Below are 19,202 nucleotides of genomic sequence, written 5' to 3' on the forward strand. Positions count from 1 at the left end.
GAAAGCCTTAAGTTGGCTAGTTTAGCATCGGGCTAACGTTTAAAGCTTTCACTTTGGGGAAGTAACTCGCAATACTGCTACTGCTGTGTAATCTTGGTTAAATTCACAGCATATTCCATAAATTACCCTGCAATAACTAACTGTTATAATAGCGGCACCGTATTGCATCACACTGAGTACATTTCAATCATTTATCCCACGAGTTTGCTAGCTAGCAAAATAATAAAAACAATTTTAAAAATTAGCATGTGTAACGTACACACTCGATAAAATTATTTACTAGGACTTACGCAAACTCCCCCATTGTGAAAACGTACAAATCCTTCTTGCAGACTCCTTTTATTTTTCGTTTTCCAGCAAACACTCATTAAAACGGCAACCTCGGGACACGTTAGTGCACTCACCCCCGACTGTTCGGGGAGGGAGGGGGTTACACATTGAAGAGACAACGTGCAGAGCTACAAGGCAGCCCAGGCAGAGAAATGTTGGTTTTAGACTTCTGTATCTGATAACAAAACTATTCAAAATCAGATAGTTATTTATGGTGAATGAAATACGGTTACAGTTTCACGAAGTTTTAAGCACCAAATCCGAAATCCACGCACTACAATATTAAAATCCAAGATTCTTTATTACTTTATACAGAAAAGCTGGATATGGTACGCAGAAAAAAACGACAAAAAAACACCAAAAAATAACCCAAATACAAATAAACGAACAAAAAGTTTTGTAACTGTCAGTTTCCTTTTAAAATTCAACAAAATTGAACGACGTTACACAAACAACTACGTGTGCGCATGCGCAACGCTTTGATTCCTTGTGACGCGGTAACTTTGCTTTGATCCTTTCTGACGTGGCAACTTTGCTTTGATCCCAAAACCCTTAAGTAGGAGCGCTCACCTATTACACTTTATGGCTTAACGGACATTGACCTGACAGCAACGAAAACCCTTTCGAGAAGTTTTGAGAGCATTTTATGACAGAAACCAAAACAAGTTCAGTTTTGTTTCTCACCAATTCACAAAACAAGCAGACACGTTACACCATGTCAGCCAACACATCCTTTGGCTCAGATGAGCTTGAAATAAGTCGTGGATCACAAAAATTCAACTGCAGTTTCCACAACTCAGTTGAATTTCCACAAAAAGAACACGTCAACACCTCAGCAAACCCATCTTCCTCTGAAATATCATCTTCCTCTGACGATGATTCTGAAATATCGTCTTCCTCTGACGATCATCTTGAAATAACTGAAGGGACCATTTTGGGAGATCACCACGTGGTAGAGGCTTTCCTTGGGGAAGGAGGCTTTGGTGTTGTGACCAAATGTCGCGATACAAAAAACAACCAAACTGTGGCTATTAAAGTCAACAAGAGAGACCCTAAAAATCTGCAACAGGCAAAACTGGAAATTTTCATCCTGGAGCAGCTGCGACGCTTGGATCCAGACAGGTGCAACATTGTTGAATGGAATGGCTATTTCCTTGATGGGGAGCGTATTTGCTTAAATTTTGAACTCCTCGACCAAAGCCTGTGGGACTACATAGGAGACCGAAATTACCGGGGTCTCCCAATAAGAGAACTCAGTCCAATTTTGCATCAGCTCGCAAATGCTCTGTTCCACCTGGGTTCTGTGGGAATAGTGCATGCTGACCTCAAATCTGGAAACATAATGATTGTGAATCGCCATGAGTCTCCCGTCAAAGTCAAACTTATAGACTTTGGCCTCGCACGTCCCGCTTCTGCACTGATTCCTGGTCACTGTGTGGGGACGGTTGGTTATTGTGCACCCGAGGTTATGCTTGGCATTCCATGTGATGAAGCAATTGACATGTGGGCTCTGGGGCTGGTAGCTGTGGAGCTTGCTACAGGGGTGCCTCTCTATCCTGGGAAAGACGATTATGATGTTTTGAGATTCATAACTGAAACCCAGGGTCAGCTACCAGATCATCTTCTAGAGTCTGGCGAGTACACCGATCTCTATTTCATCAAAGATAACTACAACGAACAGCACTGGACATTTAAAACCAAAGAACTATTTCAATACGAGACGGATTATCAATCCAAGGAAACTCGATTTATAAAACTTAAGTGTCTCGATGACCTCGAAAAACTAATGAAGGCTAGGCGAGGACCTGAAAATGGCCAACAATTACTTGTCAGGCTAATCAAACAGATGTTGGCCTTGGAAGCAAATCAGCGCATAACACCTTCGGAGGTTCTGAAGCATCCCTTTTTCAACACTGGCCTCTCAGGGAGAGCCCCCTGCACTGACATGAATAGCACAGGGGGAGAAAACCTTGTGGTCTCTGAGCAGCCTTCAAGCTGGGAAAGTCATGGATCGCAAAAATTCAACTGCAGTTTCCAAAACTCAGTTGGATTTCCTCAAAAAGGACACGTCAACACCTCAGCCACCCCATCTTCCTCTGAAATATTATCTTCCTCTGAAGATGATCTTGAAATATCATCTTCCTCATCTTCCTCTGAAGATGAAATATCATCTTCCTCTGAAGATGATTCTGAAATATCATCTTCCTCTGAAGATCATCTTGAAATACCTGAAGGGACCATTTTGGGAGATCACCACGTGGTAGAGGCTTTCCTTGGGGAAGGAGGCTTTGGTGTTGTGACCAAATGTCGCAATACAAAAAACAACCAAACTGTGGCTATTAAAGTCAACAAGAGAGACCCTGAAAATCTGCAACAGGCAAAACTGGAAATTTTCATCCTGGAGCAGCTGCGACGCTTGGATCCAGACAGGTGCAACATTGTTGAATGGAACGGCTATTTCCTCGATGGGGAGCGTATTTGCTTAAATTTTGAACTCCTCGACCAAAGCCTGTCGGACTACATAAGGGACCGGAATTACCAGGGTCTCCCAATAAGAGAACTCAGTCCAATTTTGCATCAGCTCGCAAATGCTCTGTTCCACCTGGGTTCTGTGGGAATAGTGCATGCTGACCTCAAATCTGGAAACATAATGATTGTGAATCGCCATGAGTCTCCCGTCAAAGTCAAGCTTATAGACTTTGGCCTCGCACGTCCTGCTTCTGCACTGATTCCTGGTCACTGTGTGGGGACGGTTGGTTATTGTGCACCCGAGGTTATGCTTGGCATTCCATGTGATGAAGCAATTGACATGTGGGCTCTGGGGCTGGTAGCTGGGGAGCTTGTTACAGGGGTGCCTCTCTATCCTGGGAAAGACGATTATGATGTTTTGAGATTCATAACTGAAACCCAGGGTCAGCTACCAGATCATCTTCTAGAGTCTGGCGAGTACACTGATCTCTATTTCATCAAAGATAACTACAACGAACAGCGCTGGACATTTAAGACCAAAGAACTATTTCAATACGAGACAGATTATCAATCCAAGGAAACTCGATTAATAAAACTTAAGTGTCTCGATGACCTCGAAAAACTAATGAAGATTAGGCGAGGACCTGAAAATGGCCAACAATTACTTGTCAGGCTAATCAAACAGATGTTGGCCTTGGATGCAAATCAGCGCATAACACCTTCGGAGGTTCTGAAGCATCCCTTTTTCAACACTGGCCTCTCAGGGAGACCATCCTGCACTGACATGAATAGCACAGGGGGAGAAAACCTTGTGCTCTCTCAGCAGCCTTCAAGCTGGGAAAGTCATGGATCGCAAAAATTCAACTGCAGTTTCCAAAACTCAGTTGGATTTCCTCAAAAAGGACACGTCAACACCTCAGCCACCCCATCTTCCTCTGAAATATCATCTTCCTCTGAAGATGATCTTGAAATATCATCTTCCTCTGAAGATGAAATATCATCTTCCTCTGAAGATGATTCTGAAATATCATCTTCCTCTAAAGATGATCTTGAAATACCTGAAGGGACCATTTTGGGAGATCACCACGTGGTAGAGGCTTTCCTTGGGGAAGGAGGCTTTGGTGTTGTGACCAAATGTCGCAATACAAAAAACAACCAAACTGTGGCTATTAAAGTCAACAAGAGAGACCCTAAAATTCTGCAACAGGCAAAACTGGAAATTTTCATCCTGGAGCAGCTGCGACGCTTGGATCCAGACAGGTGCAACATTGTTGAATGGAACGGCTATTTCCTCGATGGGGAGCGTATTTGCTTAAATTTTGAACTCCTCGACCAAAGCCTGTCGGACTACATAGGGGACCGGAAAAACCGGGGTCTCCCAATAAGAGAACTCTGTCCCATTTTGCATCAGCTCACAAATGCTCTGTTCCACCTGGGTTCTGTGGGAATAGTGCATAGTGACCTTAAATCTGGAAACATAATGGTTGTGAATCGCCACCAGTCTCCCGTCAAAGTCAAACTTATAGACTTTGGCCTCGCACGTCCCGCTTCTGCACTGATTCCTGGTCACCGTGTGGGGACGGTTGGTTATTGTGCACCCGAGGTTATGCTTGGCATTCCATGTGATGAAGCAATTGACATGTGGGCTCTGGGGCTGGTAGCTGTGGAGCTTGCTACAGGGGTGCCTCTCTATCCTGGGGAAGACAATTATGATGTTTTGAGATTCATAATTGAAACCCAGGGTCAGCTACCAGATCATCTTCTAGAGTCTGGCGTGTACACCGATCTCTATTTCATCAAAGATAACTACAACGAACAGCGCTGGACATTTAAGACCAAAGAACTATTTCAATACGAGACAGATTATCAATCCAAGGAAACTCGATTTATAAAACTTAAGTGTCTCGATGACCTCGAAAAACTAATGAAGGTTAGGCGAGGACCTGAAAATGGCCAACAATTACTTGTCAGGCTAATCAAACAGATGTTGGCCTTGGATGCAAATCAGCGCATAACACCTTCGGAGGTTCTGAAGCATCCCTTTTTCAACACTGGCCTCTCAGGGAGACCATCCTGCACTGACATGAATAGCACAGGGGGAGAAAACCTTGTGCTCTCTCAGCAGCCTTCAAGCTGGGAAAGTCATGGATCGCAAAAATTCAACTGCAGTTTCCAAAACTCAGTTGGATTTCCTCAAAAAGGACACTTCAACACCTCAGCCACCCCATCTTCCTCTGAAATATCATCTTCCTCTGAAGATGATTCTGAAATATCATCTTCCTCTGAAGATGATCTTGAAATACCTGAAGGGACCATTTTGGGAGATCACCACGTGGTAGAGGCTTTCCTTGGGGAAGGAGGCTTTGGTGTTGTGACCAAATGTCGCAATACAAAAAACAACCAAACTGTGGCTATTAAAGTCAACAAGAGAGACGCTGAAAATCTGCAACAGGCAAAACTGGAAATTTTCATCCTGGAGCAGCTGCGACGCTTGGATCCAGACAGGTGCAACATTGTTGAATGGAACGGCTATTTCCTCGATGGGGAGCGTATTTGCTTAAATTTTGAACTCCTCGACCAAAGCCTGTCGGACTACATAAGGGACCGGAATTACCAGGGTCTCCCAATAAGAGAACTCAGTCCAATTTTGCATCAGCTCGCAAATGCTCTGTTCCACCTGGGTTCTGTGGGAATAGTGCATAGTGACCTCAAATCTGGAAACATAATGATTGTGAATCGCCATGAGTCTCCCGTCAAAGTCAAGCTTATAGACTTTGGCCTCGCACGTCCCGCTTCTGCACTGATTCCTGGTCACTGTGTGGGGACGGTTGGTTATTGTGCACCCGAGGTTATGCTTGGCATTCCATGTGATGAAGCAATTGACATGTGGGCTCTGGGGCTGGTAGCTGGGGAGCTTGTTACAGGGGTGCCTCTCTATCCTGGGAAAGACGATTATGATGTTTTGAGATTCATAACTGAAACCCAGGGTCAGCTACCAGATCATCTTCTAGAGTCTGGCGAGTACACTGATCTCTATTTCATCAAAGATAACTACAACGAACAGCGCTGGACATTTAAGACCAAAGAACTATTTCAATACGAGACAGATTATCAATCCAAGGAAACTCGATTAATAAAACTTAAGTGTCTCGATGACCTCGAAAAACTAATGAAGGTTAGGCGAGGACCTGAAAATGGCCAACAATTACTTGTCAGGCTAATCAAACAGATGTTGGCCTTGGATGCAAATCAGCGCATAACACCTTCGGAGGTTCTGAAGCATCCCTTTTTCAACACTGGCCTCTCAGGGAGAGCCCCCTGCACTGACATGAATAGCACAGGGGGAGAAAACCTTGTGGTCTCTGAGCAGCCTTCAAGCTGGGAAAGTCATGGATCGCAAAAATTCAACTGCAGTTTCCAAAACTCAGTTGGATTTCCTCAAAAAGGACACGTCAACACCTCAGCAAACCCATCTTCCTCTGAAATATCATCTTCCTCTGAAGATGATCTTGAAATATCATCTTCCTCATCTTCCTCTGAAGCATCCCTTTTTCAACACTGGCCTCTCTAGGAGACCATCCTGTACCGACATGAATAGCACAGGGTTATAAAAACCTTGTGCTTTCTCAGCAATCATCTGATTGTCTGGGTGTCCAAAACTCTAGGGAAGCTAGCAATTCTTGTGAACAAAAGCCCAAAGTAATAACAACAACAAAAACAACCAATGAATATGGTCTTAAACTTGGGCACAATTGGGCTTAAAATCCATTCACTAATCACTCAATATTCAAAGCGGAGCAGCAGTCAACTTACCATCACATCAGTCCTTCAATCAGACCTACAACAACTGTCTTCCTTCTCTCACCCCAACCGGTCGCAGCAGATGGCCGCCCCTCCCTGAGCCTGGTTCTGCTGGAGGTTTCTTCCTTTTAAAAGGGAGTTTTTCCTCCCCACTGTCGCCAAAGTGCTTGCTCATAGGGGGTCATATGATTGTTGGGTTCTCTGTATGTATTATTGTAGGGTCTACCATACAATAATACATACAGCCTTGAAGTGACTGATGGTGTTATTTGCTGCTATATGAATTCAATAAAATTGAATTGAATTGAATTCAAGATGAATTTGGAACTAATTGGAAATAAACTGGATATTAATTAATTAATTTGAGCATCAAATAATTGTTGTTTGTACTTCTTTATAAATATAGTGCTACTCTTCTACTGTTTAAATTGCTACTGTTTAAAACTGACTCGTTTATTCATTCACTCGAGCATAAAAACACACACACACACACACACACACACACACACTGTACAGTACCAGTCAGTGCTTACATACTAGGTCTTTGCCCTACTTTTTCATGCTCACTGGTACAAATGCCTGTTACTAGAGCTAAATGGTCTCAATGTACTCTCACAGTTATTGAACTGTACAAATGCATACAAAATAACGCTCACGTAAACATAACTGTGCACTAGTTTGCCCTTATTGCTGCAGTTTGTTTCAAATCACTTTGAATAAAGCTCAGCTTCTCTCAAGCTCTCTCTTTCACTCACACACACACACACACACACACACACACACAGTAACGTTTCAGCATCTTGTCTTGTAAACTTTTAACCTGTCAGTCAAACCTGTTTTGAAGACGAATAGGTGTGCCACTTTCTTCTGTCCAACGATACGTATTAAAAACTTAACGTCTGAATTGCTCCTCCTATTTCTAAGTTCTAACAATATCCCTTCTTAAGATCTTGATTAAGACCAGAGTAAACTAAATGGATGAATGGAAACGAGGAACAATGTTCGGAGAGTAAAGTATCTCTTATTTTAAGCCTCATCTATTTAAACGATGTGGTGTCTGTTTTGTAAATCATCAGCTTTTTACATCTGAGAGGAAACAGTCAGCTGGAGGTTTCAGAAAGAGTCATCCCTACAGCTGCAACCCCCAATACCAGTATACCTGGGACTTCTGATCCTCTCCAGATACACAGGGAAGTACCTGATGCAGCTCATTTTGGTACTGCAATCACAAAAGCATTTAGAAAATGTATTAGAGGATAATAAAGTGTTTTCATATTCTTGACCAAGCAGAAAAACATATTTTAGCATATAAATTAGCACTCTCTTCTAAACAAGTCCTTCAGCATGCTGATGTTAAAAATATAATAAAAGGCATCTATCAAATTGCTAAAAGTACTAATTACACTGTATTTTAATTGTTTCTATTATTTTAATTCATGCAGTGTTTTTGTTTACGTTCATCAAAGACAAAATATGTAAAACAATTAATAATGAACGATGTTTAAACACTTTACGAAAGAGAAAAAATATCCAGCTTTAACTATAACATGCATCAGCTCAGTAGTTGAGATCACAGCTCACTGCGAGGAAAGTCTTTATGCTGGTACACAAATGAGCCTCGAAACTGCAACTAAACTGTCACTGCGAGGCAGAGCTGTGGTGGTAATAAGGACGATGTCAAGCACAATGAAACCTCTGCACGAGCATTTTCCTGACAGGAACAGATCCATTAGTACTATTATTATAAGATTATTTCATTTATCACAGATTATCATCACATATTATTGTTACTTCCTACATCCACCTATGAAAGTACTAAAGAAGAAGCTGAAGGCTCCAAGATAAGCTCTTTGTCTACAGAAAGGATGTAGCCCTGAATTTATGAGACAGGTAAAGATACCAAAATACAAAAAAAGATACAAAAAACTGCACGAAAATGTAAATGTAACGTATATATAAAATATATATTTTTAAAAAATAAAGTAAATAAACATAAAGATTTATAAAAATATGTACAAAAAACAAAATATGTAGCCAAAATACCAAAACCACAGAACAAAAGAGAAATACGCACTTTTCTAAACACTGTACACTGCCAGGTTTCCTGTTCAAGGTTAACCCTGCATGTGCAGACTCCAGCTATGGTAATGTGGGCGGATGAAGATGGTCACTGATGGATCTCCACCCCTGCCTTCTGATCATCTGTGTTACTGATTAAGACTTACCTCTGCTCTGCGCATGTGCATGTGTGTGTGCATGTGCAACAGCAGGCGTGATGCCAACTCATGCAGCTTCTCCTTATAAGTCACTCAGCACCCTCTCCGTGTAGACAAAGAGCAATAATGGGAGAAAAAAGACACAGACTGGACTCCTCCAGGCAGACCCATTGCTAACCAGCCTCTGAGTGCTGAATGAGAAGGCAAACCCCCGCCATGCCAGGTGATTTCAAAGACAAGGGTGTGTTTTCTGTAGTTTGTCTGGGAGACAGTCTGATACGCTCCCTCTGTACATAGCTAATCCCCTCATATGGCACGGCTCAGACTGCACCTGAGGGCCAAAACACAGAGACACTGTAGCATGAGTGTAGCTCTATGCAATATTAAAAAGGATAAAGAAAATGAAATAAAAATTAAATCTAGCGCAGTGTTTTCATAGATTCACCAGGTCTTTCTCCCAGCGAGAACGATGATTCAGCTTCTCATCTGGGTCCTGTGCCAGTACAGCATATATTAGCAGATGGATAAACAGGTTTGGAAATCCTCTTTGTGCCTTTACCAAAGTGACGTTCCAATATTCACACCTGCTTTGCGGACTCATGGTCCAGGCCTGCAGAGGTGACAAAGTAAGTTGTGCTTGAACTTTTCTTTCGAGGTCTCTTCTTTGATTCTCAAACTTTTTCCTCCACACACATTCACGTGGCAACATAATGAGTGGCTTCCAGGAGAGACTCGCCCTTTCAAACTAATGATTCATCAATAATGTTTAGCCAGAATTGAAGCATCTCAATACACAGCATGTCTGTGCTCTGGCACTCCTTGAGTCAAAAGATCTAACAGCTCAACCAGATGTTTTGGCTGTGCTCCAGTTGTTGTTTGTTGGGTAAAAACTGGTTACTCAAAGTTCATTATGAGTTTGTTTTGCTTTGTAGTTTTAATTGGCATGTTTATCTCTGTTTACTTCATACAGCTCATATCTTCTTAATAATAGTATGCAGGTTGAACGCCACAACTGGTTGTCTTAAGGTTGACTTAAAATAAAGAATAGAAACCAAACTGTGAACGTTGGGAGTTAAATTAACTTTAAGGTGATTGGCTGATGACCAAAGCACATCATAGTTTGGAACCATTTGCATGTGTATATGTTAGTATGACTGTATGGTTGATTTGAAAATGTAAAGTTATTTTTAACGTGTGGCTTTTATTCAAACTCTAAAGCACTTTGTAACTCTGTGATTTGCTCTACAAATAAGGGTCCATCAAGTTATGATTCCATCAGCACATCCATGATTCCTATATCACCTTCCAAATGTGCTCTATTAGACTGAGATCTGCTGACGACAGTGGCCATTAGAGTATACTGAACTCACTGTCATGTTTAAGAAAACAGTTTAAGATGATCTAAGATTTGTGACACGGCACGCTGTTCTGCTGGAATCAGCCATGAGAGGAGAGGTACACTGTTCTCATAAAGAGATGGACATGTTCAGCATGTTAATACTAGTGTTATTGCTACTCGGTTGGTGCTAAGGGGCCCAAAATGTGCCAAGAAAATACCCCCCACACAGTGACACCACCACCGCTAGTCTGCACAGCTGACATAAGGCAGGATAGATCCATCCTTTCATGCTATTTATGCCAAATTCTGATCCAACCATCTGCATGTCAGAGCAGAAATCGAGACTCATCAGACCAGGCAACATTTTTCCAATCTTCTCATGTCAAATTTTGAAAATTGTAGCTTCAGTTTCCTGTTCTTAGCTGACCGGCGTGGCACATGGTGTGGTCTTCTGCTGCTGTAACGCATCTGCTTCAAGGTTCAACATGTTGTGCAAGATGCTCTTCTGCATTCTTTGGTTGTAACAAATGGTTGTATGAGCTACGGTTGCCTTCCTATCTGCCATTTTTCTCTGACCTTTGACATAAATAAGGCAGTTTTCCCAAGAGAACTGCCGTTCACGGGATATTTTCTCTTTTTGTCACCGAAAAGTCAACAGATCAGCAGTTTCCAGCCCAGCATCAACAGCTATGCCACCTTTCTCCCCTATTCTGATGCTTGGTTTAAACTTCATCATGTCTACATGCCTAAATACACCAAGTTGCTCCCATGTGATTGGCTGATTAGATATTTGTCTTAACAAGCAGCTCCGTACATGTATCTAACAAAGTGGCTGGTAAATTTATCTTGTGTTATGGCTCCACACTAGTAAACTTGGTCTTTTTTCCAATTTAACATCAGTAAAAAAATATGAAGGGTTAAGAAAAGATTAAATCAACTGTGAACTTCTCCTCACAGGGTTCATGCTTTCACCGAAGACTTGAATCTGAATCTGCCTCCAATAAAAGGAGGCCAACCTTCACACAGCACTGAGACACGCTGCTGGCGTGATGTCTCAGATGCTATTCACAAATGAAACCTAACAAATATTCATTCAGCATCTTAAGAAATGATTTTACGCAGTTCACCATGACACAATCAAAACCATCCACCTCCACTGTTTTTCTTTTTAAGTTTGTTTTTTGGTAACCATCGATCTATGTACCCAGTATCACAGCACTTCCTCGAAGTATGAGTCACTGGGTAATGGGAAACGAAACAAAAGTCCCCCCTCCTCCTCCTTTTATCCAGCCTGGTGAAAGGAGCTGCTCTTTACACAAAGGGGTAAAGGACTACAGGCCTTGTTCCATGCTGAGGGGGTAATTATTGTGGACATAGCCATCCCTTCATGCACAAGGCTGAGAGAAAAGAATTGTAGAAGCTATATAGGTCACTGAGGCTTTAAATCACAACATATAGTGGACCACCACTAAGCTGGCTAAGGTAAAGTGCCTGCAGTTCAGTCAATAAATGGCTATAGTATAAATATCCACCTTAACATACATCAGGGAGCTTTTTATTTACTTGTGAAATGTAATCAAATTCTGTGTAACCAACTATTCTAATGTGATTTTAATGAAAGTACTTTCATACTACTCACAGTGAGTGTCCTGCACACTCTTCAAGTGTTTGATTTCAGCTCCCTCAGCGGGTGTTGAAGCAGATGATTAAAGGACAGAGGACATCCATTCATTAAACAAACAAGGGATCTCTTCATGGTACATCCACACGACACAAGAAAGGCTTCAATTACCTTCATCTACTCTATGATGACGCTTGGGGAAAATTATCTTAAAATCGATAGAAGACTGCTGGTTGTATTTTCAATTTGTGCCACGTCACAAGTGGTACTCCAGAGAAACAAGCAAGATGATGGTGAATGAGGCTGGTTTCTTTTTTTAAAGTATCTGCAGCAAACAGCATGCTGCCTCTATCTATCACACTCAGTTTTCACTGGACGCTGCACAAAAGACAAAAGTCTTAGTGAATGTTAGTGAATGGAATTACTATGGAGGTAATGGGAGAATGACAACATCTATTCCTCGTATGTGGGCTGTAAGCTCCTGAAACACAAGGATAATATGCTGAGCAGGCTCCACAAGGGTCCTCGATGGGGGGATTGGCTCCTGTGGAGGTGTTGATGTTGGCATAGAACCCATGACAGGTGACAGAGAAAGTGAGAGTGTGTGTGGTCATATATACTACCATGCAAATCTTTGGGATAGTTTTCCATCTCTCATGGAAGGTCATACTTTTATTAATGACATGAAAAGTGACTAGAAAAATCAACATCAAGAATTTCATTAGGTTTTTCTGCAAAAATCTCACTTTCTCATATTCTGTAGTGCTTATACTTTGATTATTTCAGCTGCTCCCTTATCACAAGGAAGTCACCACAGCAGATAGCACCACATGTTTGATTTGGCAAAGTTTTATTTTGTACTGCTTGCACATGTTTTGCAAATTTGCCTTTGTACACTATCACAGTGGGTTTTAATTCAACGCCTGTTTTGCATGAACTGATTAGGAATTGGAGCCATTTTCCTACAAAGTCCAGAATTTTCAGATGGGATGTCCGTTTCACAGGAAAGTGAGGCCTCCGGCATCGTCATTTCCAGACAAATTAAGCAGGTAAATGTAGTTGCTCGGCAAACTCTTAAAAACTCTCAAGTGTTTCCTAAATTATTAATCTGATACATTTCAAAAAAGAAAGAAAGTACTGCCAATGAAAGAGAAGCTACCCATGAAAAGAAAGGCTGGATTAATCTAAAAGCCTGGAAAGAAATATTATTTGAACAGATGAAACCAAGAAAAACTTGTACTACAATTGAGGGATGAGTCTGGAGGAGGGAAAACAGGTCATGATCTGTCAAAGATGGTGGATAAAATGCTATGGCATGAGCACATATGGCTGCCAGTCTTAGTTTATCACTAGTGTTTTTTGATGATGTGGCTGCTGATAGAAGTAGCAGGATGAAGGGTTTGCGTGTACAAAACTGGCTGTAATTCTCTAAACAGTTAATGTAGCACTTTTGTTAAATCCCTGCATGTCAATCACATCCTAATTGTTTGATCTCAAATTCACTGTCGGTACGTACGGAGGCAAAATACCAAAAATGCGTCACTGTCCAAATACTTATGGACCTAACTGCATATATGACAGAAAATAAGAAGCAGCATTATAGAAGCACTTTAAGATGCAGACTTTTGAGTTTAATGTCACAGTTAAACAGCATAACCCAGCTTCCACCACCTGTTAGCGGTGCACCTAATATAACTCTAAACTCTGCTAATGGATGTTTTTGGCAAATGCACCCTGACTCTTATGCTTTTATGCATCTAAGCTTGAAGCAGACATTTTCTAACGCTGTTGTCTTTGCTTGTTTTCATCTTAGTCCGAGCTGTGAAAGTGCTCCATCACCTCAAGCTATGTAAGGAGAAAATGAATATGATTTCAGCCTCCAGAACCAGAGCTGCTCCATATAGCTCATCTCAGTCCAGAAACACCATCTAATCATCCGTCAGCGTGTCTAACATTCAGAGAAACGCTGTATCGCTTACTACTCTGCAGCACGGAGCGTGGATCTGTTCTTGCACCTTTGTTGCTCCGGAGCAACTTCAAAACAAAAATGAACAAAAAATAAATAAATCCAATAACCTTGATGGTAATAGCTCGGGGAGCTTCACACAAGCTCATGAAAAACTCCACTTGTTTCTATCATGGTTGCACTCAATAGAATGAACTGTAACACAGACGATGATTAATGCAAAAACAGGGAAGGTGAAAAAGGTGAAAACGAGGAGGGCACCTTCCTGACCATGATGAAAAATACATTATGCAATTAGATCATTAACCTTGCTAATAACACACCGGGAGATAATGAATTAGAGAGACAACTTTCAAAGCCATTTTCTTTAACTAGGGTTTTATTAAAGGAAAATCCAAAGCAAACTGAAGCTCAGTTAAATGCATAGTTTGTATTTAACACAGGAGAGGAGGAGGAATATGCTGAGGCATGCAAACATTTCAGTAATATATAAGAGCTAATATGACTTTAATGTGCAGCACAAATTTGGACATTAATTATAAATCCTGAGATAATATAATCTTCATCAGAGGTTCTTTATTCTTTATTAATCACCATCACAGCTGCTGCTCCCTGCATGAAAGAAAGAAAAAAAAAAAAGTTTTGAGAGAAGGAGTGGTGGCCATCGATCCAGAGTGATGAATTATGAGCTCCACTCATATGTAAGTAACCACAGATAAGAGAGCTTTGACAGAATCAAGTATAAACAGATGCTGGGGGCTGTTTATCATGAAGGACGCAAGTTTGTGTTATTTATGAAACATCCTCTACTTGAGAAACATTAGCTGGGCTGGTTTGCGGCGTTGTAGTTTCATCCTGGCATAGAAGTGTATTTAAAATGTTAAAAATGGGAAGACCTCCCTTGTTTTAGTTAAAAATTCATTTTGTTTCATGTCTGTAATTATGAAAATGTTGAAGAAATGATTATCTCCTCTAACCTTACACCCCAAGCTTTCTTCTGAGAAGCACTATTAGATAGTGAGTGGAGAGAATAACTGAACACCAGTTAGGCTCAAGGTACAACCACTGAGAGGACTGTTAGGGTTTGTGTGTCCCATCATTTGTGTCTTGGATGGTGGTCAATATACCCCAGTAGCCCCAAAAAGTTGAGACTCTGGTAAAAATGTAAATAAAAGCTGAATGCAATGAATTGTGAAGGTAGAACATAGAAGACCTATCAAATGTTTAAACTGAGACAATGTATCATTTTAACAAAAGAATGAGGTCATTCTAGGCTAAAGAGAAGAGGGACCATCCAGTTTGTTATGAGCACTCAGTTCAAAAGCCTACATCTCGGTTGGTGTGGACATGCCTATTAATGCCTAAGGAACTGACAGCTTGCACCATCAGTGCTGAACAATATCTACAGGTTTTAGAGCAACTGGTCAGGGAAGGGCCCTAACTTTTTGGGGTTCTTTTTTGTTAGTGCCATCAAATCTTTTTTTTTTTTCTTAAATTGCTAGATTTTGTCCGCTTAAAGATTTCACGTGTTTTTTAGGTTTCATTGTGAATAAACTGGGTTTAGAACAGGGGTAGGCAACTCCAGGCCTCAAGTGCCGGTGTCCTGGAGGTTTTAGATGTGTCCATGATCCATCACAGCTGATTTAAAAGGCTAAATGACTCCTCAGCATTTCTTGAAGTTCTCCAGAGGCCTGGTAATGAACTAATCATTTGATTCAGGTGTGTTAACCCAGGGTGCGATCTAAAACCTGCAGGACACCGGCACTTGAGGCCTGGAGTTGCCTACTCCTGGTTTAGAATTTGCAACTCTCATAGTGCATTTTACAAAGCATCAGAACATTTTTGGAATTGAAGTTATACATTTTTATGGTTAAATTTTTACTTTTTAAAAGACTGTTCAGACCTTTCCCCCCTGCTCCGTACAGGGAATAAATGTTTTTTAAAAAGAAAGAAAACATTGGTATCAACTTTGGTCAAAATGGGTATTTTAAAAATCTGTATCAGTATCCACTACAATTTCACAACTACTGCATTCCTTGAATAGATACATTCATCTGCACATATAAACACGAGATCTCATCTTCTACTATGAGGCCTCAGATTTCACCACGACTTCCCCAAAGAGGATATACCAAAGTGGAAAAGAATTATCACATAATCAATAAACTGGACTGTGATACTGTTCGACTATCATGGATCCAGCTGGGGTAGAATAATACCAAGAACTGTGAAGGAGGCGAAGCACTACACTAATGGGGATGCAACATAATATTGCTGATATCAGTAAAACTTGAATATATGAACACCAATGAAGGAAGATCTCAGGGATTTACAATGGTCAGAGTGATCGCCAACAGCCTGGCGACCGAGCTTTTCAGAATGTTTGCCCGTTAATTCATCGAATCGCTGCTATCAAATATTATCAGATTCAAATTTAATTGAATTAGCCTTACTATAGTCAAAGGAGCTTGCAAAGAAAAGCGTCTGGACTTCTTTAAGTTACTTGAAGACGTTTCACCTCTCATCCGAGAAGCTTCTTCAGTTCTAAGGTCAAATGGTGGAGAGTCCCAGATATAAACCTAGTGGGAGTATCCCCCCACAGAGGGACAAAAGGACCCCCTGATGATCCTCTAATCGCCTGAGCCAAGGTGTGGAACTGGGTGTGGGTCCCAATCAGCCAGAGTTTCGGGTGAGTTCATTGTGAAACCTGGCCCCAGAACTGAAGAAGCTTCTCGGATGAGAGGTGAAACGTCTTCAAGTAACTTAAAGAAGTCCAGACGCTTTTCTTTGCAAGCTCCTTTGACTACGATGACCTGGATGACTGAGAACCTTCACAGACATAGCCTTACTATAGTTTCACGATAAAACTGTGGAGAAGACTATCCAACTCTAGACTCATCTATGTACCACCACTTAATGCAAAGATGCTGAGCTGGTAATACTAGATCTCACTAAGAGAATCTGTATCAGGAGGCATCATTCCCTTTCTAAACTACTACTTATTAGTTATTTAGGATAACTAGGGTTGGGGTCGGAGTTGGATAGTTGCCTGTTTTTGTGGGCGTTTTGTTGCTAATTGTTGCTCACAAACTCTTAGGATTGGGAATGTTGTTCATTAAAAGCCTTTTAAACATCCCACATTACATAGTATTGAGGAATGCTCTCACCAGGATTTAATACCAATTTCTCATTTAGGATACCATTGTGTTTGTAATCAAGCAGGAAAACCCATAGAGGTGATTCACCTTGTGATAAATGACTGCTCAGTTTGCGTGCCGATGCACCAGACATGCTCTCTGCTTAATAATGCAATACACTGATGGAAAGTTTGCAGTTGCCCCGGGGTTCGTGCAAACAAATAAATCAAAATGGGAAAATGAGAAAATATGTGAAATATTGTGAAATATCTGTAATAATGACCAAATATCAAGGTACGGCCGAGTCCCTTTTAGGATGTAAAGCAGCTCGCTGCAGAAAGTGAACCCTGAAATGTTAATACAGAGCGCATTTAGAGTACGACCCAGCCATCAAATCACACTGAGTGAATGCACGCTGTGTGGACAAGCCCATTGGAGTGGGATCAAAAAACCTCCTAGCATCGATCCCTTCCTGTTACGTCTTTTGAGAATATGCTTCTGCTCCTAATCCAATCCTATGCTGTCTGCTCTGTGCTATGTTATCAGTGCATGTATAAGCCATTTCTCAGAGCTTTGCAGACAGGTTTCCATTTGCATAGACAGTGCACAGAACCAATATGCCATATCCTTGGAAGGTTTATTGCATCTGCAGCACGCACTGTTGGATGATGAGGGCTACGTGCTTTGTGCGACTTGTCATTGTGGTAGAAGAATCAGAGTGTGAGTGCATGTGACTCTTCGCTGTGCATGTGACACTACACAGCGCAACCAAGTAAGACCTGCTTGCTTCACAGCAGCTTCTTCTCCCACATGATTGCTGAATATTTTATGGCAGTAGTAAGCCATATTTCACGGTCTGTAGTAGTAGAAGCTGCTGCTGGGACAACCCTACACTCTTTGATATTGAGCATCAAATTGAAAGGCCACAGGAGAAGATTGTACTACACAATTTCAGCACATTTTGAATCCAGGATTTCTCGAGCGATCTCGATCTTCCACTGATTTTCTTTGATCTTTATTGATGGGACCCTTTTGAACAGCAGAGGAAAAGCTGCATGTTGTGAAAGGGCGATCGTTAAAGTTTGCTGCACGATTCATTTCAAGGAGTTCCAGTTATTAGACCGTGCTCAAAAGACGCCTTTGCACAACTTGAAGCGTATTTGGTAGTCTGTGAGAAATATGGGTCACAGATACATTACTTGTTTATACAGATGAGACTACCGCCTCTGAAAGGAGCTCCTTAAAGCCTCGGTGTTTTCCTGTTTACTTAGGAGACTTGTATGCAGCAAAAGTTTACTCTAAAACTACTGACACAAAAAGCAAGTGATCGCCTCCTTCAATTTCAAACTGACACGACAGGGAAGTGCATCCGCAGCCTGCTGAAGGCCACATTTGATGAATCTGTTTACTTAAATCACTATCATCACTGAGCAGCCATCATCATCATTTTCTCCTTGTACACTGGAGTGCTAATACAGCCTAATTGGAGGCTCTCTAAACAGAGCACCTTATGAATATTCACAAGCACAAAGGAGCTCATTGTCTTCGCCGGCGTGACAATTTTAGCCATGGGTCTCAACTGATAATTGGACAAGGATATGGAGGTACATGCAGAGGGCGTGTCCGTGCAACCATGCACTTAATGCTCGCGTTAAGTCCATACTCGTACTGTGGGTATGAGTATCGTTTGCTTATCATTTGAGTCTCCTCACATGTGCATTAATTTGTCATGCTTTTCTGATCTTCATCTGCTGAACAGCTTTTATGACAACACAAAAGAGTCACACTGCTAGAAAATGAATGCACCCATTAAGGCTTTTTTTTTTTTGTAGCTCTGTGCGTATGCACGCCTCGCTAATGTGATGAACCTCTATTCAAAAACAACTCCTAGAGCATGTGACTCATACACCATACCTAGTTCCTAAGGTTACTCATCAAATTAAAATGGAATTGACCAGCTGGTACGCTAAAGACGATCAATGGAGGGAAAGGTCAGGGATGTGCTTGTCAACTGCCAAAGTTTCACTAAGTGTTTCATTATCAGCTGCTAGGAACTACTGTTTCCCTCCCTAAGCAGACATGCCCGCTTACTTCTACATCCATTATTCACCTCCTACATTCTTCTCCCTGACTGGAGAGACTGGTCCGTACATCTGGTGTACCGCGTCTACCTCCTGAATGTGTCCAGACTTCTGTTCGTTCTGTTTCTCCTTTTTTTTTTCCTTTCTTTGATTGCCTTCACGTGAATGAGGCGATTACTCCGAAACCTGCGCATCTTATTCACATTTTCCTCTGAAGAGGGAAAAATACAATAATCTGGTAA

The 19,202-nt window shown here is 41.4% G+C and overlaps 2 protein-coding genes across 4 annotated transcripts in view; one reads left to right on the plus strand and one right to left on the minus strand.

Annotated features, from left to right (window-relative positions):
* Positions 1 to 19,202, minus strand: part of stk32c (serine/threonine kinase 32C) — a 97,038-nt gene that overhangs the window by 59,237 nt on the left and 18,599 nt on the right. The window contains exon 2 of one of the 3 annotated variants that reach the window (XM_085183727.1): positions 7,760 to 7,819. The exons of 1 other annotated variant lie outside the window; for it this stretch is intronic. The gene's annotated coding sequence lies outside the window, so the exon portion shown is untranslated. Of the gene's footprint in view, positions 1 to 290; positions 427 to 7,759; positions 7,820 to 19,202 lie in introns of those variants that run through there. One more of the 3 variants, XM_085183726.1, reaches the window with a different exon arrangement.
* Positions 977 to 6,977, plus strand: LOC146504983 (uncharacterized). Its single transcript, XM_085183718.1, has one exon. It carries the CDS (start codon positions 977 to 979, stop codon positions 6,368 to 6,370), a length of 5,394 nt encoding a protein of 1,797 aa, XP_085039844.1. The 3' UTR covers positions 6,371 to 6,977.

This window comes from Neolamprologus multifasciatus, chromosome 13 (assembly GCF_963576455.1).
Source record: "Neolamprologus multifasciatus chromosome 13, fNeoMul1.2, whole genome shotgun sequence".
Lineage (NCBI taxonomy): Eukaryota > Metazoa > Chordata > Actinopteri > Cichliformes > Cichlidae > Neolamprologus > Neolamprologus multifasciatus.